The sequence below is a fragment of the Melopsittacus undulatus genome, chromosome 19 (genome assembly GCF_012275295.1).
Source record: "Melopsittacus undulatus isolate bMelUnd1 chromosome 19, bMelUnd1.mat.Z, whole genome shotgun sequence".
Classification (NCBI taxonomy): Eukaryota; Metazoa; Chordata; class Aves; order Psittaciformes; family Psittaculidae; genus Melopsittacus; species Melopsittacus undulatus.
Window position 1 is genome coordinate 158,993 of NC_047545.1, and position 11,168 is coordinate 170,160.

Here is an 11,168-nt window from a genome sequence, read left to right on the forward strand (position 1 = left end):
GCTGTCAGCCCAATGAAGCTGGAGCCAGGGACCCAGCCTTGGCATTGCCTGCCCTGGCTCTGGGGCACCCCCCTGGGGCTCTGCCCATCACCCTGACCTCAGGCCTGATGAGCCCCAGAGGTGAAGTCACCCTCGGGTGTCAGACACCCCAGGCAGCCCCATGTGCAGAGGGGACCCTGGCACAGTGCAGGACTAAACAGCTCCTGATGGACCCCAGGATGAGCTGGATCCCAGCCCAACAGCACTGGGGCAGGGGGAGTCACCGCAGAGGCTCCCATCGGCAGCCTGGCCCTGGCCCTGGGAAGGATGGCGAATCCCTCCAGATATAGCAGCACCGTGGGCCCAGGTGTGGGGCCGTACTTGGCTGTGCCAGCCCACAGTGAGGCCAGGGCTATTACGGGCTCCCTGAGCTCATGGTCCCCATCAGGACTCTGAGCTCTCCATCGCTGCTGACGCAGGGTGAGCAGCTCCCTGCCCATGGCTCTGCTGCCTCCCTGACATTCCCTGACGCTGCCTCCCTGGGCTGGGCAGGAACAGGCATCTGACTCTTCCCCTTGCAGCACAAGGGCAGGTTGGCCCCAGCCCTGCTCAGCATCCCTGTGCCAGCTCCGGCGTCACCCCTGCCCAGGCTTCAGCCCAGAGCCTTGCTGGGATGGGGGGGGGGGGGGAATCCCAAACCCTGGCACCACCACATCCAGCTCTGCCACTGCCCTTTAGCCACCATGGCCCTTGTTCCCCCTTGAGCCCCATCCTGTGCCCCAGCCCATGCAGGAGCTCGGCACTGGCCCCAGTGCTTTGGCAATCGCAGCAGTCGCAGGTCAGGAGAGGTCTCGGTGGTTGCATCAGCACCGTGGGTGCGCTCCCAGCTCATGGCCACCAATGGGACCCTCCCCTGGGCATGGGCCAGGGTTCAGAGCCACCAGTGGGGCAGCAGCCCTGGAAACCAGCCCTGACCCCCTGCCCTCCACACTCCCTGCCATGGGAAGGCCCCTGTGGTCGCATCCAGCCCTGGTCCCAGCTCGCGGTTGTTTCTTGGACGCTGCAGCATTTGTTGGCCTGCTTGAAGTGCCTGGCTCCAGGAGTCAGAGGCCAGCTCAGCCTCCTCCTGCTGTTGTTATTATTATTGTTATTATTGTTATTAGAAATGCTTAAGCAAGTTGCCAGCCCTGGGGAGGGGAAGGGCCCAGGAGCTCAGCAGCCTCCTTGGGTATATGCGGAACCTTGTTCCTGGGATGACCCAGGCTCATAAATCAGGGGGCAGCAAACCACACCCCATCCCTCCCACTCCATCCCATCCCTCAGCTCCTGCCGCTGGGGCAGTTCCTGGTCCAGTCTGGGTGTGAGGGGAGCCGAGGCTTCATCACCACATCCACTCTCTGCTGCCATCCCGGGCCCAATCCCCTCTGCCTCCCTTACCCCAAAGCTGCCCCTGCCCTCATCTCACCCCAGCCAGGCCCTGGGTGCCCCCCGGTATGACCCAGGCTTAGGGAGCACTGACACCATGTGCAGGGTGTCTGCGGTGCCACCGATGGCAGGACCCCATCACACCGGTACCCCGGGGGTCCCACAGCCCGTTCCGCCCCCCCCCCGGACTACGCACCCCACAATCCATCGAGGCCACGCCAGGGTGGGCAGGGCCAGCCCGTCCCGCAGTGCATTGTGGGGGGTGTAGTTCGGTTGCCCCACTTTGGGGTGCGCAGTTGGGGTGCAGCATCCCCAGCACCCAACACTGAACACTGCCCCGTGGCCGGGCAGAGCTCAGTGCCCCCTTCCTGGGGGTCCCATGGGGCACAGCTGCCTGATGGGAACACTGAGCCCACCCACGGGTGTCCAACCCCACAGCCCCAGGGCCAGATCCCGCCTGTGCAAAGGGCAGAGGCAGAGCTGGGGCCGTGTGAGATGGATCCTGCTGAGCCCAAACCCGTGCCAAGGGCTGGGGGCGATGCTGGTCCTGGGGCCGGGTGTGGGGTGCCCGGTGTGGGGGGCACGGGGCGGCTCGTCCGTGCTCTGACACACACACGGGTGCACACTCAGCGCAGCGGCATTCCCACCCCGCGCCTGCCACTGCTCCACTTGGAGCCGTGTCAGGAATGTGGGAACCTCACCCGCGGGGGGCCCGGTGCCAGCCCAGGGCTGCTGGCACCCCTCTGCCCGGCCTCCCATCAAAACCCTGTGGAGCTGCCAAGGGCTGGTGGGGCGGCTGCAGCCCCACAGCACAGCACGGGCCATTGGGGCACACATGGCACCCACTGAAGCCAGGGAGGAAGAAGAAGCAGAGCCCTGCGGGGGGGGGGGGGGTTGTGCCACAGGGAACCCCAACCCTGGGCGAGCTGGGGATGGGGAAAGGTGCTTCCTGCTGGGCTCATCCCTGCACACGCGTGTGCAGCCCCTGTGGCACCAGCCCAGCTGCACGGGCACTCGTGCACACACACACGCGTGTGCTCGCCCTGCTCACAGCCACAGCCACGCGTGCTCCCATGTGTGTCACACTGGATGCGGGCTCATGCTGTGTGCACACATCCCATCCCCGGCACGCTCACCTGGCTCCTTCCCAGCCCGGCCGTGCTGACCTCGCCACGGTTCCTGGTTATGGTGATGGTGCCCAGCATTGACACTGGTGTTGGACACCGGGGGTGCTGCCTCCCCCTGAGCCTGACCCCAGGTCCCGGTGAGGTGGGGCTGGTTCCAGGCTGGTGGCTGCATGGGGTCACCCCAAGGATGTGGGGCCATGGCCTATTCTGGGAATGGCATCAGGAAATCCTGGTGGCGAGAAGAGCTGAACCCTGGGTGCCACCGGCTCTGCCATGGCTGTGCATGGGGGTGTGGGTGCCCCTGACCTGTGCCCGCACCGGGATGTCCCAGCACCTCAGGCAGCTCCCTGACTGCTCCGGGATGCTGGAGCAGCCCCTTCTCCATGGGGGATGGAGGGAGATGCCGTGCCCAGGGTTGGGGTGAGTCAGTGTGGAGCGAAGAGCAGATGGAGGTATCCAGCCCTGCGCCAGACCCACTGCGCCGCATTCCCCAGCGCCGAGACACGCTGCAGGGAGCCAGGCTGGGCTCATCCCGGTGCTCTACCCATGGGGAAACTAAGGCACCGGCCAGGGAAGTGACTCACTCTGCACTGTGGCCTTCTAAATGCCCTGCTCTGATTAGATAATGGGCGGAAGGATCAGAGAGAGCGAACAACTCCTCATTAAACCTTTGTCTCCCCATCGCACCTTCAGCTCCAAAGGGAGACCTTGGCCATGCTGAGCTGGCTCTGGCCCTGCCCTGACACACACATGCTGGTGAAAGCAGGAGCCATCCCAGCTTCTCCAGCCCCTCGTCCCAGTGATGCTGGGAGCATCCCAGGAGGCAGGCCCCCCCACCAGGCTGAGCGGCAGGAACCAGAGCTCCCCGGTTGCATTGGCTGTGGTGATGAGGCACAGGCAGTGCCGGGGCTCTCCTGCCCTTCTCTCTCCTATCTCCCCTCTCCCTTGCAGGCAGCCAGAACTCGAGGGGATTGCTCTGGTGAGGCTCACAACAAGGCTGCGATAAGCAGCCAGACAAGGCCGGCGTCTCAGAGCAGCCGGCACTGAGCAGCTTCAACGCTCTTGTCCCACTGCAGGGCTGGGGTCAGGGGGAGCAAGGGCTCTGCCGGCAGCTGAGGCGGGAGCTCCTGGGTGGAAAATTCCCTCCCAGGGGGAGCAAATCCTGCTCTCCCAGTGCCGGCAGTCCCGGCCTCGCACCGCCTCAGCAGTGTCCCTGCTCCGATGGGAACCAAGGGTCTCAGGAGCTGCTGGTGCTCGGTGGGGGAAGCAAGAAGCCAAAGAGAAGAGCAGCTCCCCTCGATGGGGGTCTGTGGGGTGCACAACCCTGCACCTTCTGAAGGTGCAATGCACACTTGTGTGCACTCAGTGCTCACACATCAGAGGGGACCCCCATTGCTTTCCCCACACCTCACAGGACCCTTTGGGGTGCCCCAGCTGCGACCTAGGCGTGGGGGGGAGGGGACTGCAACCAGGCCCCATCTGCCGAGACAGGATGTGGGGCCGGACGGGGGACACAATGTGGGGAAACAGCGAGGGGCGAGCGGGTCACAGCCCCCGGCTCCCCCTGCACCGCGCAGAGAGCGGCAGCTCCGGTTCCTGCCGGCCCCGTCGGGCGCTCCCCGGCGCCCTGCACCTGCCTGGCCCCGGGGGGGCCGTGCCTGCAGCGGCCTGTCCGCGGGCAGCCGGGACGCGATGGAGCTGGTTGTGCCGGGGTCCGCTCAGCCCACACGGGTGCGGCCGCGCTGGCTGCAGGCACCGAGGCTCCGCGCCCGGCCGGCCCCGTCTTGCTGGGTGGCAGCGGCTCCCTCCCTCGCTCCGCACCCCGCGGCGGACGGCACACCCCGGCATCACGCCCCACAGCAGCTGCCGGCGCTGCCCGGGCAGGGAGGGGGCCGCAGGGCCGCGGCAGAGCCGGCACGGCCAGGTAGAGACGGGGATAGTGGGAAGCCATCATCACCATCACCATCATCATCACCATCACCATCATCATCACCATCACCTGCCCTGTGCGTGGCCCCCGCCCTGTGTGGGACCCCACAGGGACACGTGGTGGCCCCAGCCCATGGTGGGGGGAGTGGATGGGGTTGGGCTCAGCAGCTGTCTGGGATGTACCCTGCGGGGCCACGGCGCACAATGACCCCATTGAGGTCCGGTGGGGTGGCCCCAAGGTGGTGGTGATGATGGAAGTGACTTCAGTGTCACACCAGGCCTTAATCCCTGCTATTTATACCCATTAAGGGGCGTCCGGTCAGCGCACAGGGGGCCGTCGAGGGAGCGGGGGTGAAAGGGCTGCCCTCTCCTCATCCCCACCGCATGCGGGGGCATCCCGGAGGGCAGCCGGCCCCGGCCCCCCCGGCTTCCCCTCCCCACTCCCGGCCTCAGCCTGGCGCCGGCCCTGCCAGGAAGAGCCCCCCCTCCGGGCCCGACTGCAGCCGTTTCCTCCGGGCCAGGAACCGGGGAGCCCCCGGCTGCGGTGGGCAAAGGGAACCGAGCAGCCCCTGGAGCCCCCAGCGGGACGCCGGGTGCCGGGATCCAGCCAAGAGCTCCTTGGGAACCTCCCAGCTTTACCAAGGGCGAAGTCCCGGCACATCAAAGGCAGGCGGGGGCAGCGGGAACCGGGTCAGGAGCCTTTGGTCCCAGCTCTGCCGCAGTGCCACGGTCCGGTGCCTGCGCACCTGGGTGCGGGGCTGCTCCCCCTCCCTGCCTGGCACCGGGCCCAGCGCTGTGGCAACCGCCACCGGCTCCGGGGGTGTTCTCTGCACCGGCGCTGCCGTGGGAACCTGGACCGGGGCCACCTCGTTCCGCTCGGGCTCCCTGGGCCGCCTCTGGAGCCGGCGTCGGGCTCGGCTGCCGGCGCCTCCTCCCGGCCTCTCCCTGGGATGGGGGCTTCGCTGGGCCCCCGGCGCAGCCCCTGTGTCCCCATCCGTGCACCCCGCGGCTTTGGGGCGGCTCCAGCGGAGCCAAACACGAGTGGTCACTGAAGCACCCGCAGACCCCAGGAACAATGCGCTGCCCCATTGCCCCTGCAGCTCCCGGGGGGGTCACCCACAGCAGCAGCACCCTGGAGCATCACAGGGCAGGGTCTGCCGTTCCCATGTCCTATCCCTGCTCTCCCCAGCTTCCAAGTGGTTCCCCCCCCCCCCCCCCCCCCATCCGTGCCTCAGTTTCCCCAGGAGAGAACCCACCCCAGGCCAAGGGTTTGCTGTGCTCGCCAGTGCAGCGCTGCGGGGCTGCTGGCCCGGGAGCTGCATGACTAGCACCATGGTGCTGGCTACAACACCCGCTCCGCACAGCGCCCCGCGGCACCCGCTCCTGTGCCCAGGGTTTGGGGTGAGGCCTATGGGGCAATAGCTCCCCACGTCTCCACCGCCATCTGCCGGCAAATCCCCCCGAAACGGGCTGGATGCTGTGGCCCGAGCCCCTGCTCTTGCCCGCAGGGCTTTCCCTGAGCCACGTGTGTGGGAAGGCGGCGGAAAAGGAGCATTTTCCAGTGATGGAAACTGAGAGGAAAAGGCTGCAGGATGGAAGGAGCAACGCAGCACGGGTTAATCATTACAGCAGCGCTCCCCCCTGCTGAAGGAAGTTGCGGGGATTCGGCCTTTGAGCCACCCAAGGGCAACGTGGCCCAAGCAAGGACACGGCCAGGCTCGTGGGGAGCCTCTGCCGACCTTCCCATGCTGGGATGGGGCTGTGGCATCAGCCCACGGCCATGGGAGCAAGGGAGGAGTCCTTGGAGCCACGTCTGCACCCGCAGCGCTTTGGCAGGGACGAGGCAGAGCCCAGGCACCGAGGCCATGGGGCGATTGCAGGGGGGCTGCAAGGGGCAGGGACGGATCCTGAGCACCGGGTTTGGGCAGGGAAAGGGGCGGCTCTGCCGGGTGAGTCAGAGCGGGGGGAATCCTGGCGTTCAGGGCTCGCATTTCCTGCAGAGAGCCGGGAGCTGGGTGGGACGCTGGGAATTCCAAGTGGCCGAGCACGGGGAGGGGACGTCAGCACCGGGACATGGGGCCTGGCTCCGCTCGGAAATCATCCCCCGAGAGGCGAGGCGCCGCTGGCAGCAACGGGGATGCTTCAGTTCCCGAGCGCTCCCGGCCCCGCTCCCCACCCTCCATCTGGCAGCAGGAGGTGGGAGTCATGGGCGAAAGCCCTCGGTGGGAAGGAAGGAGGAGGGCGACGCCGCCGTGTTCCCGGCAGCCCTTCCCTCCGCTTCCCAATCCCGCCCACCGCACCCGCGGCTGCTGAAACCCGGAGGCTCCATGGGATAACTGCGCTGATGCTCCCGGCCCCGTATCCCCCTCCCGGAGCAGGGACCAAGGTGCAGGACCCAAGTGCTTCCCCAGCAGTGAGGAGAGACCTTGAGGTGCTGCTGCAGACAGAGATGTGGTCCCCAAGTGCCAGCACTGCAGGGACAGCCCCGCTGCCCCCCGAGCCGGGCTGCTCTCGGGAGGAGATGAGGGCGGATTCACCCCTTGAATCACATCACATCAGGGTACAGGCATGGGCACATCGGGGCTCGACCCCCACATCCCCGCTGGCAGCACCGACACCAGATCCTGGTAGCCGAGGGAGCAGGGAAGTGTTCGCTCCCTGCGCCCATCCTCGTGGCATCCATCGGGATGTGACTGACGGCGGCTCCCGGCGTGGGCAGAGGGAGCCGGAGCTGAGCGCGGCGCCGGGGGAGGACGAGAGCGCTGCTGCTCTCCAGAGCCGGATAACGAGAGCGAGGGGAAGGGACCGGTGAAGGGCTCGGGGCTGAGGCTGGATCAGGGTGAGGGATGTAAAGGGGACTGCGGGAGAGCACAGGGAATGTCCCCTGCCCCCCCGAGGAGCAGGGCAATGCGAAGCAGGCTCACAGGCATTGCCCAGCGCTGCTCCGGTCCTGCCTCGGTGGCAGCCCCTTCCCCACAGCTCGAAGGCAGGAGAACCCCTGCCTGTGGGGAGCAGGGATGCGAAGCGAGACTGGGGGGGCCTCCCTGCTCCCCCCAAACTACAAGTCCCAGTAGACATCGCGCTGTGAGAGCCTGGCCAAGGGCACCCTGTGAGGGGCAGGACCAGGGCCCCACCGGTCCCCGGTCCCCCCGGGGGCTGGCAGGAGGCAGCGGAAGGAGCCGGTGAGAGGCCGCTGACGGAGCCGCTGTTTTTTCCCATCCTAAAAATAGGCGCTGGCCGCTTCCCCAGTTCCCGGCCTCGCCAACGCTCTTCCATCAGCTGAACCCCCCCCAGCCCGGGCACCTTCCGTCAGCGCCGGGGGAGGCACCCGCACGCCGCAAATAGAACCGGGGACCAGGGGCGAGCGGGAGGCAGCGGAAGCAGGAGCAAAGAGCCCGTCCCCAGTTATTCCCGAGACGTTTTAATTAGCACCGCTCCGCCTCGGAGGCTTGGCTCATGCACGGAGCGGCGCACGACCTCTGAAAGAGAAGGAAAAGGAGGGGAAGAAGCAGGCACCGGAGCAGCTCGGGAGCTGGGAAGTCGGCTGAGCTTCAAATAGCCTCAGCGTCAGGCACTCGGCGGCTTTTAATGAGCCACAGTGAGAGATTTAACAGCACAGGCGCTATTTTTAATCACTTGGGAAGGAGGGAGGGGGGGAGGAAAAGACGGAGCAGAGAGGAGGAGGAGGAGGAGGAGGAGACAGCCAGGATGACATCCTGGGTGGCAGCACCCGGAATAGCCGTGTCCCGGAGCACGGGAGGATGGTCCTGCTGCCCTTGGCGGAGCGGCAGCAGGCACCGGGAAGCCAAAGCGGGATCCCTGCAGGCACTGGAACGCTGCAGGATTAGAGCAGGGTGAGGGGACCCTGTGTGCCCAGCAGAGCCTGCACTGGGGGCTGCACTGCAGAGGGAACCCAGAACCCCTGTGGGGAGCTGGCACCGAGCATGGAGCCTCACAGCAGCCGGTGCTGCTGGCAAGGCCCCATCCTGGGCATCTGGCACAGGCAGAACCTGTTCCTTTCTAAAGCCCATTCATCCCACAGAGACTGGTGAGCTGGCCACAGCCACGCAAGTGCTGCCTCCCTCCTTCGGGCTGCCCTGGGCTGCTACCAGCCCCCCACCAGGCACAGATGTGAGGAAAGCCTCCCACCGTGCTCGGCATCTGCTCCCCTCCCTGCACCCAGCCCGTTTCCGATGAGTGGGGGCAGATTTCCCCTGCTCTGTGTGCTACACGCATGGTGGAGATGCGGTGATGGGGAATGGGGCCAAGCCCGGGCAGCTGCTGTCCAGCTGCAAGCAGCACTGTGATGAAACAGCCCAGAAACAGGAATTCCTGCGGCAAAGGCACTGGGTTGCTGAGCAAAAGCCAGATGGGGCAGGAAGCCTCTGGCACAGACCTGCATGGCCCCACGGATGCTGCCTCCTCTTCCTGCTGTAATCCCGCTGTCCAGGTGGATTATTTGAGGTGGAGGTAGCTGACAGCACGAGGAGAGGGGTACAAAATCTGCCTGACAACCTCTTGTAGGTGAATCTCCCAGGAATGGGAATACCCAGAGGAGCTCAAGCACAGCTTCCCAAGCAGCTGCACTGCAGCACAGGGCAGGAGTGGGCCCCAAGCATGCAGCCACCAGAGCAGCACGAGCTGCAACCCGTGCTCCAGAAGAAGGCAAAACGCTACGAGATGGGATTACGTTTACTTTTAATGGATTGGACCATTCTGCCCGCCTCCGTTTGTCCCAAACCATCCATACAATAGAGGCAAGGAGGGCAGTCTGGGCTTCCTCTACATCCACAGGGGAATTCCTGCAACACAGAGAAGTGGGATCGGTTTTAAGGCGGGTTCTGGTCCAAGGGCTCTCAAACCAATGCCAGGAACCAGGAACCAGCAGCTCTCCCAGAGCTCTCCCAGGCCAGAGCAGAGGGAGCAGAGAACTGAGCCTGCTCCCTGCAGAGCCCCTCGGAGCAGCTCCTGGTGCCTCACCAGCCAGGCACAGCCCCACGGCCTCCCGACAGCCAGCACATGGGAAGAACAGGGATAAGGCACCATAAAGGAAAAGGGGCCTGGCCCTGCCACCCCAAGACAGAAGCTGTTTGTTTGCAGGGGAAGGAGCACACACAGGGCAGAGGCCGCCTGCTGCTCTGCCTCTGGGGCCTCAGGCATCAGCCTGCCCCTGAGCTGCACTGGGGCTGCTGTGGGCAGGGTGAGCCCCATAGCGCTGACACCCACAGAGAAGGGCAGCTCTGCTGTCACTGCTCCCCAAACCCAGCACTGGAGCACAGGAACGGGTCTGCAGAGATCCCAGCCAGGACACAGGTGACACTGACCTGCATTATTCCAGGGCTTTTACAAGGGCTTCATTTGCTTCTACTTTGATCTGAGCTTCTGCTTTAGCTGCTTCATCGGATGCTGCGGCCATCTCTGAAACAGCCTTCTCCAGGTTTGATTTTGCAGTCTGAACACAAGAGCACACGGAACACGGCATGGAAAGACCACGGCAGGACAAGAGGCTTGTCCTGCAAAGCCCTCTTACCCATGCAGGGGCCCCGCAGACACCCTATCAACAGCCCTGCGGGGAAAAAGCTGGTTTGGAGACTAAAGAGGGCAGGGGAGGGGCGAGATCAGCATCTGTGTGAGGAGGGAAGGGGTAAGGACTGCGCTGCTTCCTCTGCCTGCAGCCTGGGGGGAGCTCACCCGGAGGACCCCCTTTGATGTGGATCAGGGGGGATGGGGAAGCAGGGGGAAGGGGTGAAGGCACAGGAAGCTCCTGAGACACCCCCCCCACCACGGCGAGAGAACCCCCCCGATGGAGCTCGGCTGCCGGCGCTGCCCACTCACAGCCAGGTCCAGCATGTCCATGGTCACCGCCTCCTCCGCCAGCACCTGCACCGTGGAGTCCGCGTGCACCGTGACGGAGCCGCTGCTCACTGCGGGGACACGGGAGCGGCTCCGGGTCAGGCAGCGCTGCCCCACGGGGCTGCTCCGGGGTCAGACCACGGAGGCTCAGCCTGGAGCCTGACCCGGTCCTGCCGGGGGGGAACAGACCCAGACCCCCCTGAGCCCCCCGCTGAGCCCCTCCCGCAGGCCCCACCCGGACCCCGGCGGGGCACAGGCCCCGGGGCAGCCGCACCGTCACTCACCGAAGTACCGGGTGGCGGTGCCGTCCTCGGCGTGCACGGTGACCACCCCCGGCCTCAGCACCTGCAGCGTGGGCACGTGCGAGGCCAGGATGCCGAAGGCGCCGGTCAGCGTGGGCACGTCCACCTGCTTCACGTGGGCGCCGTTGTAGAACACCTGAGCACGGCAGAGCGGGGCGGGTGGGCACGGGCACGGGCACCGGCACCGGAGCGGGGTCAGGGCCGGGGTCACGGCCGGTGCCCTCGGTACCTGCGTGGGGGACGCGAAGGTGAAGGCCATGGGGGCGGGGCCGGGCGCGGCCTCCGCGTACCCGCGGGCCCGGGGCGGCACCGGGCGGGCGGCGAGCACCGGGGCGAGGCGGCGGGCGAGCAACATGGCGGCGGCGGGCAACCGGAGGGCGGCGGGCCACGTGACGCCGAGCGCTGATCCCAGCGTGCCCCGCGCGCCGCCCGGACGTGACCGCGCGGGCCGCGGGGGATCATGGGGGTTGTAGTTCACGGGGCTCGATGTGGGAGCGGGAGACAGACCCCGAACGGAACCAACCGGAAACCTCCGTGCCCGAGACCGGCAGGG

At 66.4% G+C, this 11,168-nt stretch overlaps 1 protein-coding gene across 1 annotated transcript; it reads right to left on the bottom strand.

Annotated features, from left to right (window-relative positions):
* Positions 1 to 9,141: 9,141 nt before the first annotated feature.
* Positions 9,142 to 11,121, bottom strand: ATP5F1D (ATP synthase F1 subunit delta). Its single transcript, XM_034070772.1, has 5 exons — positions 10,845 to 11,121; positions 10,598 to 10,751; positions 10,296 to 10,384; positions 9,785 to 9,912; positions 9,142 to 9,262 (listed from the first exon to the last, which is right to left on the bottom strand). The coding sequence occupies exons 1-4, from the start codon at positions 10,968 to 10,970 to the stop codon at positions 9,790 to 9,792; spliced, it is 492 nt and encodes a 163-aa protein (XP_033926663.1). The 5' UTR covers positions 10,971 to 11,121; the 3' UTR covers positions 9,142 to 9,262; positions 9,785 to 9,789.
* Between the last annotated feature and the right edge of the window lie 47 nt (positions 11,122 to 11,168).

Excerpts from the sequence above, each read along its gene's own strand:
- ATP5F1D (XM_034070772.1), bottom strand. The coding sequence starts at position 10,970 with ATGTTGCTCGCCCGCCGCCTCGCCCCGGTGCTCGCCGCCCGCCCGGTG. Across the intron at positions 10,385-10,597 it reads CACCGCCACCCGGTACTTCG|TGAGCAGCGGCTCCGTCACG; the intron begins GTGAGTGACGGT and ends GTGTCCCCGCAG. Across the intron at positions 9,913-10,295 it reads TGGACATGCTGGACCTGGCT|ACTGCAAAATCAAACCTGGA; the intron begins GTGAGTGGGCAG and ends TCTTGTGTTCAG.